Source organism: Homarus americanus, unplaced genomic scaffold, assembly GCF_018991925.1.
Source record: "Homarus americanus isolate GMGI-L3 unplaced genomic scaffold, GMGI_Hamer_2.0 scaffold54302, whole genome shotgun sequence".
NCBI lineage: Eukaryota > Metazoa > Arthropoda > Malacostraca > Decapoda > Nephropidae > Homarus > Homarus americanus.
In genome coordinates this window covers 639,278-662,981 of record NW_024751286.1, presented here as the reverse complement: position 1 = coordinate 662,981, position 23,704 = coordinate 639,278, and the positions used below count along the sequence as shown (strand labels likewise).

Genomic DNA, 23,704 nt, shown 5'->3' with positions numbered 1-23,704 from the left:
TTTTATTATTGATTTTTTGTGTTCAGCTCTCGGTTACAGTACAATACCTACCTACAGAAGTTAGGTGGGTTTTGTTGTTGTTTGTGAACTGATTTAATATTTGAAGATACAGTTGACCCTTGCCATTCGTGAGGGATAGGTTCCAAGAAATGACGCGAATAGGTAAAACCACAAATAGCAGCTTATACTACTTTAGTGCACTACTGTATACCTATATCAAACAACTGACCAGCCACGGCAGCACTCATTCAACTTTGTCAGGGTCATCACTGACTTCTGCCTTTTACATTTCACTCCACTAGCACTGACACTAGACAGTCTTTTAGGGACCATTTCACACAGAAACACTAAAGTTTTGAGAGTACAACATGAAATGCTGCATGGGGTGACTCGTTGTGCTGCGGGAAAGGGCTCACAAGCTAGCCACCGTCTGCTTACCGCGAATCATTGAAATCGCGAATCGTAAACTCGCAAATGACAAGGGTCTACTGTACAGTATAGTATTGGGGGTTTCTTGTAGTTAGATACTAAATTGCAGTGGTTAGTTACTAAAATAAAATAAAAATACTGTAATTTGTAAGGTGTTGAATATACTGGTAACACAAGAGCAGTGGCAGTCAGCTGAGATGACCGAGTGGCTGGCATTCGCTGGGAAATCCTACATTTAATGCCCATATCCTTCACTTTAAAAATAGGTTTGTAATAGGAAGAGTTTTCAGCTGTTAAACTTTCTTCAAATTTCCCTAGTGGCAACCACCAGATCATTGCCAGCAGGTAATCACAGCTGACCCAACACTTGCCTGATAAATGTCCGTATTGTGGTGTTAACAGAGTATTGATAAAAACATTTTGAAATTCAGCTGTTAGAAGAGTAATAAGACTTAAATCATCGTGAAATTTACCCCCATTAGTTACAGCTTATACAGTACATTGTGCTGCGAGTGTTTAACAAAAAAAAAAAACTAGAAGCAGTGGAATCTTTTTGCAGGTAATGTCTGTACTTTTTTCCATATTTCATGTAGATCCAAATGTAAGTGTTGGATACAAAAATGGAAGAATAACGTTGGGGCAATTGTTTCTCTTGTTTCTCTCATTCTTTCATTCTCTCACACTGAGTTTCTCATTCAATATTTCGACATCTTTCTGCGTACTGTTTTACCCTCCCCATAGCCCGTGTAAAATATCTAATTCTCTCCTAATACACAGTAAGAGTTTCCCCGTATACCATGTCTGACCTAGTTACCATATAACCTCGTGTACATCATCAGTTATATATTAAACAAAACCTTAATAATAACTATCTGTATAACTGTCTTTATTTGTTACTGTTCTTTAAAGGAATTTCTATAGTTTGTTGTTAAATAAGAGAGTAATAGGTTGAGGTTGTGTGTCAGTGGGGGAGATGGGGGGAGGTAGGAGGGGAGATGCGTCGTCTGCTACCCCACCTCCCTAACCTCCCCTAACTCCCTCTAATAACCCTTTAGTTATTATCAATTGAGTAATTATTTCTCTACGATCTCAATTAATTATATAAAGCATAAAAATTGTGTATTATTAAAGGTATCGCGGGGTTATGAACACATGCGCATGTCGATGTTATTTTGTTACCTCCCCCCCCCTTATCGCCATCTTTGTAACACCGTCCCCTATTGGTCGACGTTGCACAGTGCCACCAGAGAGCTGTGCAACGATTGGTTAACTGAGCGGCGGGAAGGCTGGTGGACCAATCACGTACCGTGTTCACCGTCTCCTGGCTCTCAGTAGTGCAAATGGAGTAAAGAGAATGAGTGTAAGAGGGAGAGACAGTGGAATTTACGCGTCAAAATGGGCGACCGAGCCAGGAGTCTAACGATCGACGGTGTCCGGCTCATTAAGGACCTGAAGGTGGTTGAACTGAAGGCTGAATTGGATCGTCGTGGGTTATCTAAGTCCGGTAGCAAGAAGGAATTAGTGGAACGTTTAAGGAGTGTGAGTTCCTGGGTAGAGGGTTGTGTGTGTGTGCCGTGTGGATACCTGCTTTGGGGAGGCTTCTTATTTATTGGATATTTTGTGGATATTAACGGGTCTGGGGTGGGTTTAATCTGTGTGGGTTTTAGAGAGATGGGTATGGATAGATATTTGTTGTGTTGGGTTTTTTTTTTTTTAGTATTTTCACCATAAAGTGTGAAAGATGGTTTAGTGGGAGTGGATCCTCCTGCTGGGGTGTATGTGTGGGTGTGGGAGGGTTCATATGTGGGTGTGGGGGTGTAAGTGTGGGGAATATTTGTGGTGTAGTGTTAAATCTTTTGCCATACTGGTGATAGATGAGTGTTATGTAACTTGGAAGTCCATCTATGGGTATCACTAGTTTTGCCTGCTTGATGGGATGACCATAGACAATATGCTATTTTCAGTGACCTTAATATGTATAATTGCATGTAAAAATAGTAACAGGTTCTTTTATTACAATGCTAGGTACTTACCCAGGTACTGTAGAACATCTTGTGGCAGTGAAGGCTATACAGTATTAGGAAACATTCTTCATATCTTTGGAGAGGACAAAATATTCCATATATGTGCTTTAGAATTATTAATGTTCATTTTAATAATTTGGGTACAAAATTTAAGCTTTTTTTTTTTTTTAAGTTTCTACTATTGGATATTTTAATGATTTTGTATGATTACCAGTACCTGGGATGGTTACACTTCTGAAGTACAGAAATATAAACAGCTTGTTCTAGATTCCCAGCAACTCTGCTTTAGTACTTGGTGAAAATGCTATGAATGAGAGTTGAACTGTAATCTGTTGTAATATCAAGCTACTGTTTATAATTCGGTGCAGAAACAATATGTTCAGTATAGTATTATACTGCAAAATAAATGTCAATTTTGTCTTGATATTTAAATGTATTTTTGACAAGTGAACTCTTTGTTTTTCTAACAGATTAGGTTCTTAATTTGATGAGTGTATTTGAGTTTTAAAAGTAAATGGATTGATATTTGTGAAACCATTACAATAATATAGTTATATATTCTCAGCTCATCTTATTAAAATACTGGATATGGATTAGTTAAGAAAACTTACATTTCATTCCACATTTGAAGCTCGATCTGTGGCATATATGCTACTGTACAGTATATGGATAACTCATATCATTGTATCATGGCTGGATGGTCGTCATACTCAATTCCGAGTGACAGCGAAGTAGGAGTAGTAGAATACAGTGGAGGTAACTTATCTAGGGTTGAAAATACAGTAACTGAGTTCAATATACAGTATTATCATGTGTGTGTGACTTATTACTGTATATACACTATATATATATATATATATATATATATATATATATATATATATATATATATATATATATATATTTTTTTTTTTATTATTATGTATGTATGTACAGTATTAAATCACACGCACATAAATAATACAGTATATTGAAGACAAACCACTCTTGGAACCATGTTATTATCACTGACCCTTCTCAACAACTGAAATATGAACAGTTGCTGTACCAGTACTATATGTAGGATAAACATAGTTTCAGAAGAGTGGTTACAAACACACACACACACACTGAGAAAAGTTACAGAATGTTTTGGTATTCAACTCTCACTTTGTACCATTTTTTGTTTTTATAAATTTGCTTATATCATTTATATTATGTACAGCAATTATGTGTTTGTTTCCTGCAACTGTATATAAACCTTTGTTTCTACTGTGTGTGTGTGTGTGTGTGTGTGTGTGTGTGTTTTAAATTTATACTGGCCCAAAATATTTTCCCAAAATATAGGAATACTCAGCATTTAACATTTGAAGAGATTGAAAGAAACTTTAGTTTTTAAACATCAATAAATGACTGAATGAAACATATATATATATATATATATATATATATATATATATATATATATATATATATATATATATATATATATATATATATATATATATATATATATATATATATATATATATATATATATATTGCATAATATTGCATTATATTTAAAAGGAAATGCAGTGAGTTTGTCCTTAGCCTTGCATATGTCCAAAACTGTTTGCTTTTGAACACCATACTCGTCACAAACTCTAGCCACCGAAGCAGCAGCCTCTAACTTTCTTACAAGTTCCAGTTTCTGCTTCATAGAAAGGGTCACATACTTCCTCTTCGGCATATTACTCCCCCTTGAAGACATGATGTAAAATACAAGGCTGAAAGATGCCTAATCACTGAAATATCAACGAAAATTGCAGGGCAACACAACACTGATACTTGAATATGGCGCTAAGTCAACAATGACTGGCGGTCTGGCGCGCGCCATCTATCGGACAATCCCAGAACCAGAAATTTGATACGGACAGTCCCTCGCTTAGTTCAGATTTCGTCCGAATTATCCGAAATCCGGATTAAAGGGGTCCGAATTAACGAGGGTCGACTGTGTGTGTGTATATATATATATATATATATATATATATATATATATATATATATATATATATATATATATATATATATATATATATATATATATATATACACACAGTACAGTACAAGTATTGATGGGGTGTGTATTATCATATACTGTATGTGTTCCTCACACCTAATTGATTCTTTGTATTATACTGTCTGTTAATTGTTATGTTTTATCAGCTGGATGCTTCATAATGAGTATTTTTCTTACCCATGTTTTGAAAATTTGGACCTTTACTCACCACCCAAAATTCCTAGCTATGCTACTGCTCTCAGAACAAAATGATTATATTGGGTACAGTAGTTTAAGTAATAATGATGGAAGATCACTCACAAATTTGTGTAAAGAAGCTTATTTAGGTGAGATCTTACAGCTGTAGCACTGTGCTACCACACATGGAAACAGTCCAGTACAGTATATTGTATAGTCATATGGGGTAAGAATAAAACAACACAATTATCATTAACATTAATTTTTGGTTTAGATGAACCAAGTGGTTCAATTCACAAATGCCAAGTGTTAGAATAGTAAGGTCTTTTTTTATCCAAAAAACAAGTTTGTGAAATATATAAAAATTGATTTATTACCCCTTTGGAATGGGGCAAAAATTAACTTTGCTTGGGGTGGAAAAAAGAAGACGACGATATCTCCGGTATATGGACCTCAAACGATATAATAATGGTGTCAATAGATTCACAGAAGTACAATAATGATGCAGAAAATCCATAACATTTGAAACTTCATTTAAAATGGTCATACAGTGTAATATGTGAAGCTTTAAATAAACACACAAGTAAATGTGTCATAAGAGAGCAATGTAAACAGATTACCTATGTTCTTGTGGCTAACAAGATGTGTGGCTGGGTGATGGGCCAAGCCAGCTGCAGTAGTATGGTGGTGGAATGATGAAGGGGAAAAGGAGATTGTTTAAGGCCTGTAAGATGAGTGGTAACAAGGAGGAAGGTACCTGGGGTCACCATAGTGCCAGATACAAGAGGTGTATGGAGAAAATGCATTGATTGACTGCTGGAAGAGGAGTTTGAGTAGGATCAAGGAACAGCAGAGCTAGCATAGGGAATATGCCCAAGGATTGATAGAGAATGGATGAAGAAAGCAAGTGACAAAGAATGGAAAGGTAGCTGGTTGGGGAAATGTTGAAAGCATCAGAATGTGATGGTACATACACAGTGACCAAATTTATTAATGCATTCATAATGGAATGTGGGGTCTCAGCTGACTGGCACAAGAGGTGATTGTGAATAACTAGAAAGGTAAAGGCTTGGAACATTGGTATCAACAGGGGCCTGAAGCTTTTAGATCATGTCATGAGAAATTGATAAGGGTGGGAGTGGACATAAACAAAATGCACTTTGGGTTCATGCCTTTATCTGGGCTGCATAAAACACTGTTTGTACTGCATTAGGCAATGAGAAAATTATGGTGTTTGTGTGGCTGTAGGAGTTATGAGGGAAATTCCAATGAGCCTGGGTGTATCTTTCCTCGCTGGTTTTGATTTACTGTATGCAGTGGTCCCTCGGTTAACGAAAACAATTCGTTCCAGAAGGTCGTTCGTTAACCGAAACCATTGTTTCAATGGGATTTTGGGTAATTGGTTCTAGCTCACTGAAAATCACATACAAAGTAAAAAAAATGCAGTAAAGTACACTTACTTTGAGGTGTGCATGATGAAGGCTCCTGGTTGATGATGGTGATGATGGGAATTAGAAGTGGGGGTGGAGGAGAAGGAAGTGGGGGTGGAAGAGAAATCACCCCATGCTTGATGCCGTCATTTTACCCACAAAATTTTTAAGTTCACTAGGTGTAATTCTTAATTATTTTCTTTAAATCAACACTGCACTGCACTATATATTGTCTATACAATATGTTAAATAAATTTCAGAATGACCAATAATTGTACTGTAAAAACGTAAAAATACTCTGTGTTCAAGAGACCCACAAGCAAGATGTTTCCTCCACTGAACAGAGATACAAACTAAGGCCTTGGTGGGTGAGTGAAGTGGCTGATGGGCGCACCAAAAACTAGTTCCCTGTATGTACCGCAATTATGTTTAATAAGTGTTAAAATGACTAAAAAAAATTTATATAAAACATGGAAAATTATTGAATAGCACAACCTTCTTGATATTTACTCCAATTTTAACGAATGTAAGCCCTAGAACCGATTTCTGTATTGGCGGACTAGTCTTCCAGCTGGTGAGCAAGCCAAAGCATGTCGAAACATTTTCGTAAGAATTTCGTTAACCGAAATGAAGTTTCTTATGGAAGGTAATTCGTTAACCGAGGGACCACTGTAATGGGTTTTTGGGATCAAACCTTTAATTGGCATTACTTATATAAGAATAGAAACCTTAAAATGCATAATTCAGGGATGTTGGGATTGTTAAAGCATACTTACTGGTAATGTTTAGTAATTAGTCTTGTTTTTGTTTACAGAGTGTACAGTTTGAGAACAGAAAATCGAAAGCCACAGCAGCAGTTAACGAAGAGGAAGTCCCTAACAGATGGGTGAGTAATTGTGACACCTTCTGTTGGGTTTTCTTAGGCAAGTCGGGTGAGACCTCTTGATTCATTCATTTATATATTTCTATGCATGGTTATTAGTTATTTACTGTTACGGATAAAGTTATGTTGTGATCAGTTGTTGAGAGTGAATTGGCTTGGGAAAGTTAATCTATAATGCTCCTGTTTTTCTTTATTTTACTCGTGATTAAGGTAAAGTTATGACTCGGTGGTACAAACCCCAGCCCCCTAGCAGCTCATTGGCTCATCAATGTTTGATTAATATTAATTATCTCAAACTAATTCATATATAACTGTTAAGGATACACAATTCTGGCTCATTTTAATGCTGAATTTAATGGATGTAAAGATATAACTTCAAAAACATTAACTTGCAAGATATGAGTGGAAAAAGAAAGTTTAAAATGAAGAATATTTTCCTTCAAAGTCACAAACAAACTCACGCTTTTGGAGGGGAGGGGGGGGGTGGGGTGGGGCTTCTTACCTTAGTGCAGGTTGGACCCTGCTAATCCGGGACCCGACAATCCGGCAGCTCTGATGGTTTGGGACGGTGTTTGAACCTGGCTGTAGCTAGTTTCCAGGTATCAGTAGGCCTATAATATACAATTTTCTCTTTGCTTTTTCTGCTTGTCTACTTATTTCTCTGTCACAGTATAAACAGTAAACTTGTGTCATAGCACTAACACTTCATAAAGAGGTCCAATAAGCCTGGTTTATGCTGATGTAAGCTGTTTTGGTACCAGATATAGTACAGTTTTTCTAATCGGCTTAAAAGGAAAAAGACATTAGATTACATAGTACAGTACACATCATCAATACCATCACCCTCACTTTTTCACTGAACTGGACATAATTGTCCTTCTTGGTAGGGAGGGATGTCTTGAAGTTATAGTTGTAATAATAAGACATTGGACACGTGAGCATTACCTACTGATAGCATTTGTTTGGCACTCCTCCGAACACTCACGATGGCTGCGACAACTCCATTCAAACCTCAAGCATCACAGTTTAGGATGCATTATATGAGGTGCTGTGATTGATGGTGACGAATCAACCAAAATCATGTTTTGAGTAAATTGAGGGTAAAGTTTTTTAACATTAATTTTTTGTGACTAACCAACCATACGATTTTGATTATTTTTTGTGTCTGAGTATAGGAAATTTAATGTAGTTTTACCTGACATAGAAATATGCTGAAAAATGTAAATAAGTACATGAAAATCTATTTAAAAGTGAAGTATGTGCTGTGGAAATGCCTGAATGGCAATATTTTGGCTGTTGCTCACAAGGTCCAGGGTTCAATCCCTGGGAGATTCAGGTGTGAAAAAAAAAAGACGTTACTCATCGCTCCTGATGCTGTGTAGGTGTGTGTAGTGATGGAAGGTGGGGTGGGATGGGGGGTTGGTACTCAATGAGGTCGTCACCAGGGTTGAACCTCACCGATGTATGGCACTGGATCCCTCTGCCCTGCAATGATGTCCCTGAAGTAACCCCCTTCTCAGGAATATACTGCATCAGGTCCTCGACGTCGCTCAGTTTCTCGGGGGTCAGCGCCACAGGTTTGTCATACTTGGGTTGTAGTCACGGAAGCCAAGTTGAAGGTTGGAAGGTACTTATTGCCTCGTCCTTTTTGCAGCCTGACAATGTAGGGGTCTGTGAGGTTGTATGTTGTCTTGATGCCATACCCCTCCTTGTAGCTGTGGAGTAGGTCAAGACCTTGGTGTCAGTGAAACAGACCCCTGGTTCATGGAGTTTGGTGATCTGTGAAACTAAACAGAGACATCTAGGAAGTCCTCCCTCTTCATGTTCACAACTGAGAATGGTTTTGTGTGCCTGCACCCCCTGGTTGCTGGAGCGTAGCCCTCTGGTGTATAGACCTCCATCTTCCTGGGAGTTCTCTGTGTGGCCAAAGTCACCGTCACAGGGAAGGTAGAAGTGGCCAGGGACCATGAAAATGTGTTTGGTGTCAGTGAAGTGCCCCTCATGTATGTAACAAAAGCAGGCCAGAACAAAGTGTAGGTTTTTATTTTGCCCTCCACAGTTATCACTGAAAATAACGAGTTTCATGACTGAAGTGGTTACTTGTGTCCTGATGTAGTGCATGACACAGCTGACAATATCAGAAGACCTCCTCTTTGCCGTGGTTTCACTCCACAGATATATTGAAGCGTTCCCAGCGTTGACATTGTGGATCCCAAAGTTATAGGTCCACAGTTTGCATCTATAATACTGAACTCCAGAGTTGATGCGGGGAGTGTCTGCTGCAGGTCGATCAAGATGACACACAACACACCATCATCAGCATAAGCTTTCAGGGAGCCGTGAAGAACTTTTGCGCGCTTCCTGTGCAGACTTTGTTCGGTGGTGAGGCTGTAATGATTGCTAACAGCCATATAGCTATCTTATGTGTTCAATCACCAGCTGTCTTCTGACTAAACTAATACTGGGCACGTGTGATTCAGCTGTCTTGCCCCTCGTGTCCTCCTCCACAGTCACATTCACCTTACTCAGCACAGTCCTCACACGCTGTTCAGCAATCCAGTGAATAAAGTAGAAGGCATTCCTACACACTGTTAGTGTCCCATTCTCGTAAATAACACTGTACGTAATAGTACATAATTTGAGAGAGACACGGTCAGCAATATGTGAACGGCCAACGTGCCCAGAGGTTATGAGTTTATTAATGTAAATGTTCTGTTTATCAAGGTTACCAATAGTCCAGAAATCATAAAAAATCTTACTTACGTTCTCTTCACCAAGCTTGGCCATGCAGCCATCCTTGCATGTGGGGCCAATAACACGTTTCCCCACAACTTTATTCGTTCTCACACTCGTGTACTCGGTGCTAGCGTTCCTTTTTTCCTTTGTCCCCTCTAATTACCACGTATTTTCGTCCCTCACTCGCTTACGTGGGTGCCTAGGACCCTCTCCTGCACCATCACTCTCAGGTGAGGACATAATGAAAGTAATAATATCCAAGAAAAGGCACAAAAAGGCAGAGGCGAAGACTTATGACACAATCTGGGTAAAATTGTGGGAACCGAGACAGCACGGACATTCCCCCGCCGAGTGACCACCCGATTGGCTGCCGAAACCCGCGTCGCCGACGTCCCGTCCACCGATTGGACTCGCATTAAGTGGATTCTTCATTATCAAGGGGAGTCGGCCACTCTGTCTGATGGCCAAGTGCTGGAGCCATAAGGTCGATTTTGAAATATTTATTCATTGGAAATTTATCCCTAAGCCTAGGGCGAAGATGATGAATAAACCCTGTATTGCTCACCGAAAAGTACATACAAAGTAAAAAAAAAAGATGGGAATTAGAAGTGGGTGTAATTCAAGATTATTTTGTTTAAATCAACTCTGCACTGTGCTATATATTATCAATATGTTAAATAAATGTTAAAATGACTAATAATTTTAATATATAACATTAAAAAATATTAAATAGCACAACTTTCTTGATATTTACTCCACTGGAAATGAATGTAAACAAAGAACAGATTATTGAATTGGCAGACTAGTCCATCAGCTGATGCTCACAACAAAACATGATTTTCGTAAGGATTTCGTTAATTGAATTTTTGCTCGTTAACCGAATTGAAGATTCTTATGGAAGGTAATTCGTTAACCGAAGCGTTCGTTAACCGAGAGACCACTGTACAGTAATATTGCTAAAAATTATGGCTTTTTCACATTTAATTTACATTTAATGTTTATTTAATTTAAGTTTCTATCAGTCCATGGTGCTTTAGAGACACAGGAGGTGTATCATTAGTGGGTCAGAGGTGTACAGTATTGTTGAATTATTATTACCTGACCTCAGTTGGTCCGGCAAAACGGATAATTCGGTGAGGTTTTGGAACCAAGGGTGCCGGAAAATCTGTGGTGGACCTGTACAGTATATCCAGTGATGCTTAGTTCCATGGCTTTGTTCTGTGAATGTCTGGTGGTCCTTGTTATTCATGTGATCCTGGAAAACACAAATATTGGTGAAGCCAAAGTTAACATGAGAGTAATGTTATGTTATTTGTGATTACAGATTACATTACTGTAGATTACATCACATATTTAACTTGTCAAGCAGTGTAATAGGTAAAGGCAGGATTTGACTTTTTTAACAATTTAATTAGCTGGAACTTTTTCACTGTCTATTTTTAAGATTTAATGAAGTGTTGAGCTTTAACGATTATTATTTTATGAATGTTTTATGCAAGACAAGTAAAAATAATCATAATTTTCCTTTGCAGCTACAAAATGAAGCCAACCTAGACAATGACTTCATCAGAGAATATTTCCAATCTCAGAAAGCACTTTATCGACAGCAGATAGAAGCACGAAGGCAGTACAGAGGTGAGTGTATACTGCAGTAAATATATTCTTTCTTTACAATAATGGTTGTGACCTTTGCTTAGCAGACCTGTACAGTACTTCAGGGAGTAATAGTGTAGAGCTCTGGTACAGTTTATGTGGACATCTTCAAGCGTTTCTGATTCAAAGAACTTCTAGAAAGGCAATTGAAATTTATAGTGTCTGCTTTATCAGATGGAAAATATTTTAAAGTGAATGAGAATAGGAAAGGAAATTAAATTTTTGGTACACTATTGATTCAGAATGTGTATGTAAATCTATCATTAAGGTAATGGGATTCTAAACTGGTATGTCGTCCAGCTTTGTGTTGCTATGTGTTTGAAGATACTGCTTAATAGCTTCAATAGATTGTGTGGACTGCTTGGAAATCAAGTGCTTTTAGATATTGATAATGTGATATCAAAGCTGTTCAGTCCCAATTTTGTGTAGTTGTCAATAATTTAGTCTTGCTGAATCTTGACCCTTGATTATGGTGTTTGTTTGCCTGTAATTGACTTGTGATGCTCATGTGTGAACAAAATTTTGTCAAGAGAAAAAATAATTTATTTGAAGCTTCACCCTTGAGAATATTTATAGGTACAGGTTGTACCTCTCTAGTCCAGCATTCTGTGGTCCGGAACGATTTTAGTTTGCCCATGGAGAAAATTAATTTGAGTTTGGTACTTTTGATGTTTGGCTAAAATTTGCCTTATTTACCCTACGTTTTTGGCGAATTACTACCTCTAATAAAGCAACATCCTAATAAACCAACGAAAATAACACAGATAAAGTTAAATAAAAACTAAAAACAACACAGAAAAGGTTTTTATGTTCAACAGCTTTAGCTAGAGTTGAACCTGATGACTTGGCAACTTCGTCATCAGAGTAAAAACACACACAACATTACCTGTCCTTATGTTTTCAACTTTACCACCACTGGTGGGTAGAATTTATATTTTAAATTCAGAAACATGATTTAAAATATATATGTATAGTAAATAAGCGTTGCTCTCATATTCTTATGTAGAGTAATGACGATATATTTTCACATGTGCGCACTTACATACGCGCAGTCTCACTTTTTTTCTTTACCATTTATGGTTAGCTACTTTTATTGTTCCATTTATTAACATTAAATAACATTACTTAAAACAACCATATTAATTTTTTAAATTAATTTTACTACGGCTACTACCAGGGTCTTATTTTCTTCAGTTTTATATGTAGAACCAGTCAGCCACTGGTTTTGTAAACAACGAAAACTGCCGTCTCATCTCCTCGTGTGTTTTAATATTCTACGTATTATTAATGAATTGTATTGTTCATTTTGCACACAAACATTAATTCAATCAAAAAGACATTCAGTAATAAACAATAATGAGTCTTTTGTACATAAGAGAAATGATGCTGTTTACACGATTATGCACGTCTGAATGTTGGCGGGCCGCTCAAACCCGTCAAAATTCGAGTTTCCACCATCAAAATTTTAAATTGTGTAGTGTTTTTTTTTGTGTCCAAATAAACAACGTTGAATTAAAAACTCGCGAAATTTGAGAACCTACTGTACAACATTTAACCCTTCAATATTTCTTCAAAGAGACCACGAAGCAGTGAAAGTGGTGCTAGTGCTTCCAAGCATAAGCACAAGTCACTATCTATCCAGGAAAAGGGTGAATTTCCATGGTCCGGCACCGGTCAGGTCCCGAGGTTGCCGGACTTGAGAGGTACAACCTGTAATGAAACTACAAACATCAGTGTAAGTATAGTTAGGAGGATATAGGTAATAGGAGTTATTTTTAATGTGTACAAATATGGTGGAAACCAACTACTGTAGTTCATGAGGTAAGTTTGCTGAACCTTTCATGGATAATTTGGTCGTGCTCAAAATTCTTAATACAGTGATTAAATGGGAAAGATTGGTTTTATTGTAGAACAGTCATTTTCCATGTTTTATTGAGGTTCTGTTACTTGATGGGACACAAATGTTCAAATTATTCTGATTGCTTATTTAATAACATTTATTTACTTTATGAGAGATTATGAAAGTACTGTACACGACAAAATGGTACTGAAGATAGCAAGGGAGGCTAAGGCAAACCCCAAGGGATTCTATCAAATGTATTAAACTAAAACACGAGAAAAGATTGGACCAAAACAGTCAGATACCGGCGAGCTAATCGATAACGACGGAGAAATGAGCAATAATCTGAATAAATATACAGTATTTCAATAGTTTTCACCTCCGAAAATTTAAACATGATACCTGAGGCTCCGTCTCTATACAGAGATGGTGAAGAAAATAAATAAAGCGAGATAGTAGTGACTAGTAATGATGTTAGTAAGCAAATAGACAAACTAAGGCCTAATAAGTCACCAGGTCCCGATGAGATATTTGCCAGAGTATTAAAGGAATGTAAGGAAGAGCTTAGTATGCCCTGAGCAAAGTTGTTTAACATGTCCTTAAAAACAGGTGTAGTACCAGAATCCTGGAAGATAGCGAATGTAATACTGATTATCAAGAAGGGAGATAGATCACTATCCTCTAACTACCGCCCAATCAGTCTAACATCAATTGTAGGTAAATTACTGGAAGCAATCATTTCAAATTATTTGAAATTACCTGGAGAAGCACAAGTTGATCAATGATTCATAACATGGCTTCACAAGCGGGCATTCATGTCTTAACTAATCTATTAACATTCTTTTCAACTGTTTTCGAATCGGTGGACGAGGGGCACAATTATGATGTATATCTCGACTTTAGCAAAGCCTTCGACAGAGTCCCCCACGAAAGACTAATAAGAAAGTAGAGGCTTGTGGCATTAAAGGAGATATTCTAAAACGGATTAGGGCATGGTTACAGGACAGGAAACAGCGAGTGAGCATTAACAGCACTAAATCCCACTGGAGCAATGTCACTAATGGAGTTCTCCAAGGCTCAGTACTCGGACCATTATTATTTATTATATACATAAACGACATAGATATCGGCGTAGACAGCAACAAAAGTAAATTTGCTGATGACACTAAAATAGGGCGTGTAATTAAATCTGACGATGACTCCGCAAAACTACAGGAAGATGTAAACAAATTTTTCGAATGATCGGGAAAATGGCAGATGAGATTCAATGTGGACAAATGTAAAGTACTCAGTATAGGAGATGTAAACAGGGAAACCAGATACCAGATGAACAACAATGTTATTGAGGAATCCGACTGCGAGAAAGATTTAGGATTAATGTTAAGTACTGGTATGAATTTTAAGCCGAGTAAACACTGTGTATTTGCTCGAAACAAGGCTAATAGAGTACTGTATATTGTTTCTCACTATTGATCTATTTTTTTTTCATTTTTGTATTTCTCTATGGTTCTTTATTATTATTATTATTATTATTATTATTATTATTATTATTATTATTACATTTTCGCCCCTTAGGCCCCGATGTGGGTCAGTGACCTGTGCCCGTGTGGGCTAATACCCGTAAAAAAAATAAATGAAATAAAATAAATAAATAAAATCCAAAATCAGGGTGCGTCTTCCACGATGCAGCGTCTTCCAAGCCAAAAAATACGGTATATCAGCTTGGTCAGTGTTCTCTCATTTTGACAGCTGGCCACACGATAGTATTAAACAACAAACATGAAATTCTTCGTGTTTACAGTTTACATGAAATTAGAATAGTCAAAATGTCATTTCAGGGAGCTGATGATATTATTGTGCACCTTTACTTTCCAAGCCGTATTTCAAGACTTATCTTTCATTCATTAAAAAATGAAAAATCAAAGAAACGAGAAAACATTAATAATTTATATGTACTGTACAGTATTTGTAATGGATCTTGGATGGGAAGACAATATTCACATACCCATTATATTTTGTAACAGCACCTCCAGTCTCAACTGTGTCCCGATGGCGGGGGAGGTATTGTTCATTTTGAAATCCATTGCACCCAGGAGTAAAAGTAATTTATGGCTTGACTTTATTGGGTAATAAAAGGACAGGCTATTTTGGTTTGGGTTAGAAAGGTCTTTTGCTAAAAGTATATGACACTCAGTTAATTTTGGTATGTTAAGTGCCACATGGTAAGTTGATGAGATGCACAAACCATAATGTTCATAAATTTCTCAATTTTATACATATACATTTCATCCAGCAGAAACCGTAGGAGCCACTGCTGCACCATCTGAAGCAGCTGGTGCAACTCCAGCATTCCAGTCATCAGAGTCCACTTGTGAGGAAACACAAAGCAGGGACAAGGATAGACTAGAGGGTACTAAGAGTAAGGGGAATAAGGCTTGCAGTAGTCGCTCTTATTCTTCCAAACTTGAAACATCTGTAACTGTTCCAAGCACCACAACTTTTGTTGTCACAACAGCTTCCCCCACTGTTAAGACTGCAACAGCTCCCACTGTAAAGAACACAACCACCTTTGCAGCCAAGGTTCCCGCATCCAAAACCATCTCATCGTGCTCTCTTGAAAGTGAGACAACACCCACCGTTAAGCCCATTACAACGCCCGTTATCAGATCCAGCCAGTCATCTTTATCTAAAACCTCGTCATCTGTTGACAGCAACAGTGTTCCCATCTCGGCAGCACCGAGTGGCAGACAGTCTATTGGAAGACAAGTCTCTGCTAGACAAGGTGCAAGCACACCAAGTAATGCTAGTGTTACCTCACATTTCACCACAGCTACCCCTGCTCACCCCACAGCACCCAAGGAGCGGCTGCTAGCGCCACTCACACTTAAGGTAAGGAGCAATGATTAATAATGTAGCTTGAAAATCATATTGTGTACTAGCCAATTGTGGAAATATGTAAACACGGCCAAACCACTTTTTCTGAATACAAATAGGAACATGTTCAGATGTATCCTTAGTTTAATGTCCTCAGGATGTGTAATCATCCTGTCTCTTTAGTCTTATTAGTAATACTGCTCTTAAGTTACTTTGGTTAACTGTTTACTGCATCCCTCATAAACTACCTGGATATGAGATGTTCCCCCACATCTAATATCTGCAGTGTATTGTTGTAAAGAGGGCTGCTTTTAGTCATGTTAATTAAACTTTGACTAGCATGGGATCCTTGTTTTCTGGAATGATTTCACATTTATCATCATTAGATGTCATATATGAGATTTTATCTTATTTTATTTTTTGAACAAAGAACTATTATCTACATTCTTTTTCCAGGTCAAGAAGTTGAAGAGTGAGTTGGCACCTGTTCCAAGTCCAGAGACACCATCAACTTCCTCAAACTGTTGCAGGCCGAGCAGAAGTTCTGCCCGTGCTGCACGAGTTTTGAGCAGAGTATCACTTGAAGACTCGGAGGAAGAAGAGTCGGAAGAGGAGCACCGGCAGCAGTCGTCACGACGCTCTCGCAAGCGGTCAGCCCGACACTCACAGGGCCAGGAAGACCCAGATTATCAAGCTAGCCCTGTTGGTAGTTCCCCACACAGTGATCTCAAAGACAGAGTGCCGTCTCTTAAAATTAAGTTACCCGACCCTGTGCCTAATCCTGTTGATGAAAAACCAAAGAAAAAGATAGAAAGTTGTAGTAGTGATAAGAAGGAACTAGCCAATTTAACTGAAGCTAGAAGTAAGCGTGTAAATCATAATAATAGAAAACATATAAGTGGTCAACCACAGGAAATTGGTAAACCTGAGGTTAGCTCAGTCTTTGGTAATAGTGCATCCACAAGCCATCGAGAACCAGAGCAGACAATTGTAAGTGTAAACAGTGATGATTCCAGTAAGAAAAGGTTGTCTGTTAAAGTCATTCCTTCTGTATCTGAATCATTGAATCCAGTACTCGGGGCTCCCGTGAACAAAAGTGAGAATCAACACTCTGGGGATGGTTCAACTTTACAGGGACCAGACTATACAAATTTGCAACCTATTGTCTCATTGAAAAGGTTACAAAAGATCACCCAGTCAGATTCACAAATCGCCAAAGAGAAATTAGATGAAATCTCTGAAAATTTGAACCCACCTTCTCAAGTGGGTGAGGAACTTGAAAGTGAAAGAGTGAAAACACAGTTGTCAGGTTTAGATACAAAAAGTAAAAGCGAAGGTAAAGAATCGTCTGTGAAAATTAAAGATGAGGTTTCTGAATTTAGTGCTAGTAGTTATGATGAAAGACCTCCAGTAAAAAGTACAGAAGAGCAGCAGGAGTCATCAAACTGTGATAAACTTAGGCAGGTAAAAGTAGAGGTATCTGTACATGAAACAAAGTCAGATACAAAACTGTACATAAAAGGTGGCTCTCATGTGAGTATTTGTGAAAAAGAAAAAGCAGTAATTCAAAGAAATCCTATAGCAAGTGAAGACTTAAAAGATATTTCAAAAATTATTAAAAGTGAAACTTCAAACGAAAGTGAGCTTTTGAATAAACATAAAAACAAATTTGGAAGAGAGAGTGAAGAAAGGGTTGAAGGAATTTTATCCAAAGTTATTGTTGATACCAAAAAACAGTCTAAGGAGGTAGTACAAAGTATAGAAAAAAGTGTTCTCTCAGCACCAGGCCAACCAAAGTCATCGACATTTTCACTTGAGGCAGATATAAAGTGTGAAACCAGTTGCAGTCCTTACAAGAGTGTTAGTTTAACAGTATCCCCATTTGTGTCTACAGTGACTGATGCCAAACCTGTGATATCTGAGTCTGTTGATCCATCAAAGAAAACACATAGTACAAAAGCACATTCTGACAGCCAGGCTATAAAACCTACTATCAGTGACAGAGAATCCAGTAAAAAGTGTGAAGTTGAGGCTTCTAGTTCCTTGGAAGAGGAGATAGTAAAGAAGAAAGATAATACCACTAAAGGAATCTCTCCTGAAGAATCAGAAGTTGTTAAAGCTCGGGTTAGAGAACCCTTATCACGTGCCCCCTCTGTCAGTCCCTTACGTAAACCAGCTGCTCTACCAACCGGTCCATTGAAGACTAAAATTTGGGAAAAACTTTTAGATACAGCTCAAAAGAAAGGAGATCCTACCAAAGAAACTCCCAAAGAATTAGCAAGAAAAAATGAAATAAGCAAGCAATTGGAGTGTAAAACTGGAACCCTACTTATAGAAGCTGCTTGTTCTGAGAAAACTAGTGTCAAGGAGTTTCCATTTGAAAAAAGATCAAGCACAGAATCCCCAAGTGACTTGCAAGAAACAAAAGAAGGTTCAGTAAGTTGTCAAGGGAAACCTCAAGAATCATATGTGACAAAAACAACAGATTATGATCTCACTTTACACAATTTGAATAAACTTTCTCCTGGCTTTAGCACTGAGGAGAGAGAGAGAGGAAAAGACAGCTCAAAGGAAGTTGAGCTGAAGGAGGAAATTCAAAAGGTCTCCCCAAAAGATTCCCCAAATATAATTTTAACTGGTGAAGGTAACTCTCTGAAAAGCCCTTCTGCCACAACAAGCAAAGCTAAGGCTGATGAAGATACTGTATTTGCCTGCAATAAAAACCTGCCTGAAGTAGTCAAGAGTAGAAGTGATAACACTGAAATTGTATCTTCTACAAGGAAGGAAGAATTGGTCCAACACACAAAACCATCTGGCTCTGGAATTGTACTGCAAGCTACTGAAAATAAACATATTGCAAGTAAAGAAGCTGAAGTATCTGCAGCTTCACCAGAAAAGGATATAGAGGTCTTGCATTCTCTAGTTATTGACAGAAAGGATATCCTTGAAGAAAGTTGTTTAAGTCAGAGGAACAAGGATAATTTGGAATTGCTTAGTTTACATCAAAATACTCTTGTGGAAGAACCAAATTCTGAGACTTCACCAAATAGAGACAAGTATTCTAGAAAAGAAACTGAATCCATTCCACATTCTGATTTTACTACACCTAAAACATTTTTTCAGAGTGAGGACAAATATCTACTGAGTTCTCTTCATAGCCCAAAGCAAGGTAACTACTTGGTTGACTACTTTAAAGTTTGTAGATCTGAAAGTTCAGGTGGTCCCAAAGGAAGCCAGGAATTAAATTTTTCTGTTCCTACTAGTAAAAAATCTTTTCAAGGTTCAAGCATACAATCAACACATTGGTTTAAGAGCACTGAAAATCAAATATTAAACAGCCAGACTGACCCACTCGGTACAAAATTAACACCTTCAGAAGAAAGTAATTGTAAAAAAAGCAACGAGGAAGAATCTTCACAATCCACATCTCCCAGTCTTAGTAGTAGCAAGGAAAGCTTTTCTGTTAGTAAAGGTGTGGTAAGATATGAATTAGAATCAGCTTTGGAAACAAAGCATATTGTTGCTAGAACTGAAGAAGAATCTGCCTCAGAAACAACATTGATTGTAGAAAGAATTGATGGACCTGATACTGTCACAAAACCTTTAGTAACAAGAAGTGAAGGAGAGTATACTTCCAAGAGTAAGCCTATTGTTGGAAGCAGTGACGACCAGTCGGCTTACTCTAAACCTGCGTTTGGAAGAAGTGAGGAAACAGCAGACTCAAATACTTTTGTTGTAACAAGTGAGAATAAAGATAATTCACACACCAAGAACAAAGAAGTGAGTGAAGAAAAGTGCACGTCAGTGACAAAACTTGTACAGAGTGAAGACAAATTTAGAGAGACTAGACCTGTTTCAGCAGAAAGTGAAGAAAAATCTACTTTAGACACAAAACCTGTTGGTGTGAGTGAAGAAAAATCTACTCCAGAGACTAAGTCTGTTTTAGTGGAAAACAAGAAAAAGTCAATTTGTGACACAAAATCTGTTACAGAAAAAAGTGAAGGAAGAATAACTGCCGTTACAAAATCTGTTGAGATCTGTGAAGAAAAATCGGCTTCAGTTATAGATAGATGCGAAGAAAATCCTACTTCTAACTTCATATCGGTTCTGTTTACAGGTAAAGGAAATTCAATTTCAGCCACAAAATCTGTAACTGAAAGGAGTGAAGGAAAGTTAATTTTTGACTTAAAACCTGATAAAGAGAGAAGCGTTGAAAAATTTGTTACAAAGCCTTTTACGGAGGGAACTGAAAGAAAAACATCAGGCATCAATTTTACTCCATCAAGAACTGAGGAGGAAACTACTACTGACAGTAGTAGTGAAGAGACATCCACTTCTGATGCAAAATTTGTTTCGGCAATAAATGAGAAAAGATCATTTTCAGAAGAAATCTTTTTTAGAGGACTTTCTGAAGGAGAGTCAAGTTCTGAGAGAAAGCTCGAAACTAATTTAGACCAGCCTGTTTCTGGAGAAGACGGTTCAGGTTTAACAGAAAACAAGACAAAATCTCCTCCATTCCTAAAATTTTCTGTGTTAAGGGAAAGAGAATCGGTGTCCTGTACTGCATCAAGAACTAACGAGGATCCTACATCAACAAAAGCTCCGAGTTTAATTACGAGTGAGAAAGTGTGCATCCAGGGAGGAGGAACTGTTGAAGCTACAAGTGGGTTCAAATTACCATCACAATTGAAAGATTCTGAACCTGTAAGAGAGTTAGAATCTACTTCAGAATCAAAAGCACCAATATCTAGAAGTGAGGTACTTGCTACTTCAGAATCAAAAGCATCTGAATCTAGAACTAAATTAAAGTCTACTTCAGAATCAAAAGTAAGTGAAACTAAGACGGAAAATAGTTTTGATAAAGAAGATACAGAAGGTGAAGGTGAGGTAAAGTGTTCTTCAGATTTAAATATTGTTGAAACTAAGGTTAGCTCAGTAACTGGAAAAAAATCTACATGTAAAATTAAAGTAGGAAGTGAGGTCAAATCAATATCAACTGGTGTTCTTGTGAGTGAAGAAGAACCTGCATCAAGAAAATCCACTGGGAGTGAAGAAAGGTTGCAAGTCCGTAGCATTGACTCTACCTGGAGTAAAGATCTAGCCCCAGAATCAAGGTCTTGTATTGAAAGCTTGGCTGTGATTACCTTTCCAGCTGTAGACCAATCAAACTTTGAGGAAACTTCTACTCGAGAATCAAAGTTACCCAGAACAAGCAATCAAATATATCCTTATAGAGGTCCAATTCATGAACTACCTGTAGGTCAGGTTGAAGTTGAAGTTGAACAAAAGTGCCCTGGAAGCAGTGATCCTAAAACCGAAGGTCAGCCTCCTGTAAGTAATAAGAATATCAATTATAATTCGAGTTCAATTACCACTGGATTTGGAACATTGAACCAGATTAGTCAAAGTGCCTCAGATAAATTAAACCTCAAGGAAATAGAAGTTTGCAAAAATCTTATAGAATTATCTCCTGATAAGGTAGCTCAGTGTGACATTGCTCTGAGGGAAGATTCCTCTTCAAACTCAGTCAACAGAAGCACAAGCAAGCTATCACAAAGCAAGTCGAGTGAAGTTGAAAGTCCCACATTAGAAACTGAAGAGATTACCAGTTGTGATAAACCTGCTCAGGACTTCCAGGACAGCTTGGTTCTAGAGAAAAGGGAAGAGCCAACAAAGGCAGATTCTGAAAAGCATCCAGTCAAGGATCATTATATTAGCAATTTAAATACTTCACAAACTTGTGAGTACAACATATTGAGTAGTTCCACCACATATAATGTCTTGGCCCGTGATATAAAGGATAAAGAGGAAATTAAAGAAACCAATTTTAAACCAAATAAGGAGAACGGTTCCTCAGGTACCACAGAAGTTGGGGACACCATACAAACACCTTTGAAAAACCCACAGACAGTTGATTCCAGTGAAATCAAAACTTACAACTTGTATTTTGGTGAAGGTCAAGAGCCCGATCAGGGTACATCTTATACTCGTGAGGAGCAAGTGGCAGCTGATAAGTTTACGTGTGAAATTGTTGGGGAATTTTCAGGTTCCAAGAATAAAGGATCTATTCTCCATCAGAAATCCCATTGTGTTGGGTCTGCCACTTCTGTTGACCAGGAGGAACGTAGACAGAAGGATTTCATCAGCTTCTTTGGGGTAAATCCTGATGAAAGGTTACTTGGTACTTGTACATTAATACCCAAGAAATCAACAGACCTTATTCCACTTGAAACTGAAGCTGTTGCAAAGGACGATAGCACAGCACTTCAAGACCATCCAAATAGAAAAACAGCAACAAAGGAGAAACATTTGCCTGTTTATAGTTTGGAACCTACTAAAGAGGAAATTAACCTTGTTAGCACAAACCCACCTAAAGAGAAAGTTTACCTTGATAGTTCAGCAAATACAGAGAAGGACGAAACTCACCGTCTTAGTACATCAGCTACAAACACTGACCTCTACCAACCACTTTGGGAAATAACATCACAGCAGTCGGAAGTTCTCCGTGTTGTGAGTGCAGCAAACACAAAACCTGAAGTTCACCTGGTTGAAAGTGTCACCACAACAAAAGAAGCTCAGCCAGTTGTGGGTGTAACAGCCACAGAGATAAAACATAACCCATTGGTAAGTTTATCACACACAAACCCAGATTCCTGTTTGCTTGTGAGTGGAGTGGCTACAAAGCAGTTAGAATCTATCCCTGCTGAAGGTGAAGCAGCAACTAAGGCTGAAGCTCAACCGCTTGAAATTACTGCATCCACAAGGAATCCGAAGGTCCTTCCTCTATTGGGTGTAGCATCCATAAAGACAGAAGTCTCTACAGCTGTTAGTACAGCAGCCACAAAGACAGAAGTCTCTACAGCTGTTAGTACAGCAGCCACAAAGACAGAAGTCTCTCCAGCTGTGACTACAGGAACCACAAGGACAGAAGTCTCTCCAGCTGTGACTACAGGAACAACAAAGACAGAAGTCTCTCCAGCTGTGACTACAGGAACCACAAGGACAGAAGTCTCTCCAGCTGTGACTACAGGAACAACAAAGACAGAAGTCTCTACAGCTGTTGGTACAGCAACCACAAAGACAGAAGTCTCTACAGCTGTTGGTACAGCAACCACAAAGACAGAAGTCTCTACAGCTGTTGGTACAGCAGCCACAAAGACAGAAGTCTCTACAGCTGTTGGTACAGCAACCACAAAGACAGAAGTCTCTCCAGCTGTGACTACAGGAACAACAAAGACAGAAGTCTCTCCAGCTGTTAGTACAGCAGCCACAAAGACAGAAGTCTCTACAGCTGTTGGTACAGCAACCACAAAGACAGAAGTCTCTACAGCTGTTGGTACAGCAACCACAAAGACAGAAGTCTCTACAGCTGTTGGTACAGCAACCACAAAGACAGAAGTCTCTACAGCTGTTGGTACAGCAACCACAAAGACAGAAGTCTCTACAGCTGTTGGTACAGCAACCACAAAGACAGAAGTCTCTCCAGCTGTGACTACAGGAACCACAAAGACAGAAGTCTCTACAGCTGTTGGTACAGCAACCACAAAGACAGAAGTCTCTACAGCTGTTGGTACAGCAGCCACAAAGACAGAAGTCTCCAGCTGTTAGTGCAGCAGC

The 23,704-nt window shown here is 38.1% G+C and overlaps 1 protein-coding gene across 1 annotated transcript in view; it reads left to right on the top strand.

Moving 5' to 3' along the window:
- Positions 1 to 1,760: 1,760 nt before the first annotated feature.
- Positions 1,761 to 23,704, top strand: part of LOC121854584 (mucin-17-like) — a 42,733-nt gene continuing 20,789 nt past the window's right edge. Inside the window, 5 exon segments of the mRNA XM_042349265.1 lie at positions 1,761 to 1,968; positions 6,916 to 6,987; positions 11,253 to 11,355; positions 15,507 to 16,102; positions 16,544 to 23,680. Of these exon segments, the coding sequence (XP_042205199.1) occupies positions 1,825 to 1,968; positions 6,916 to 6,987; positions 11,253 to 11,355; positions 15,507 to 16,102; positions 16,544 to 23,680 (8,052 nt within the window). The 5' untranslated portion in view covers positions 1,761 to 1,824.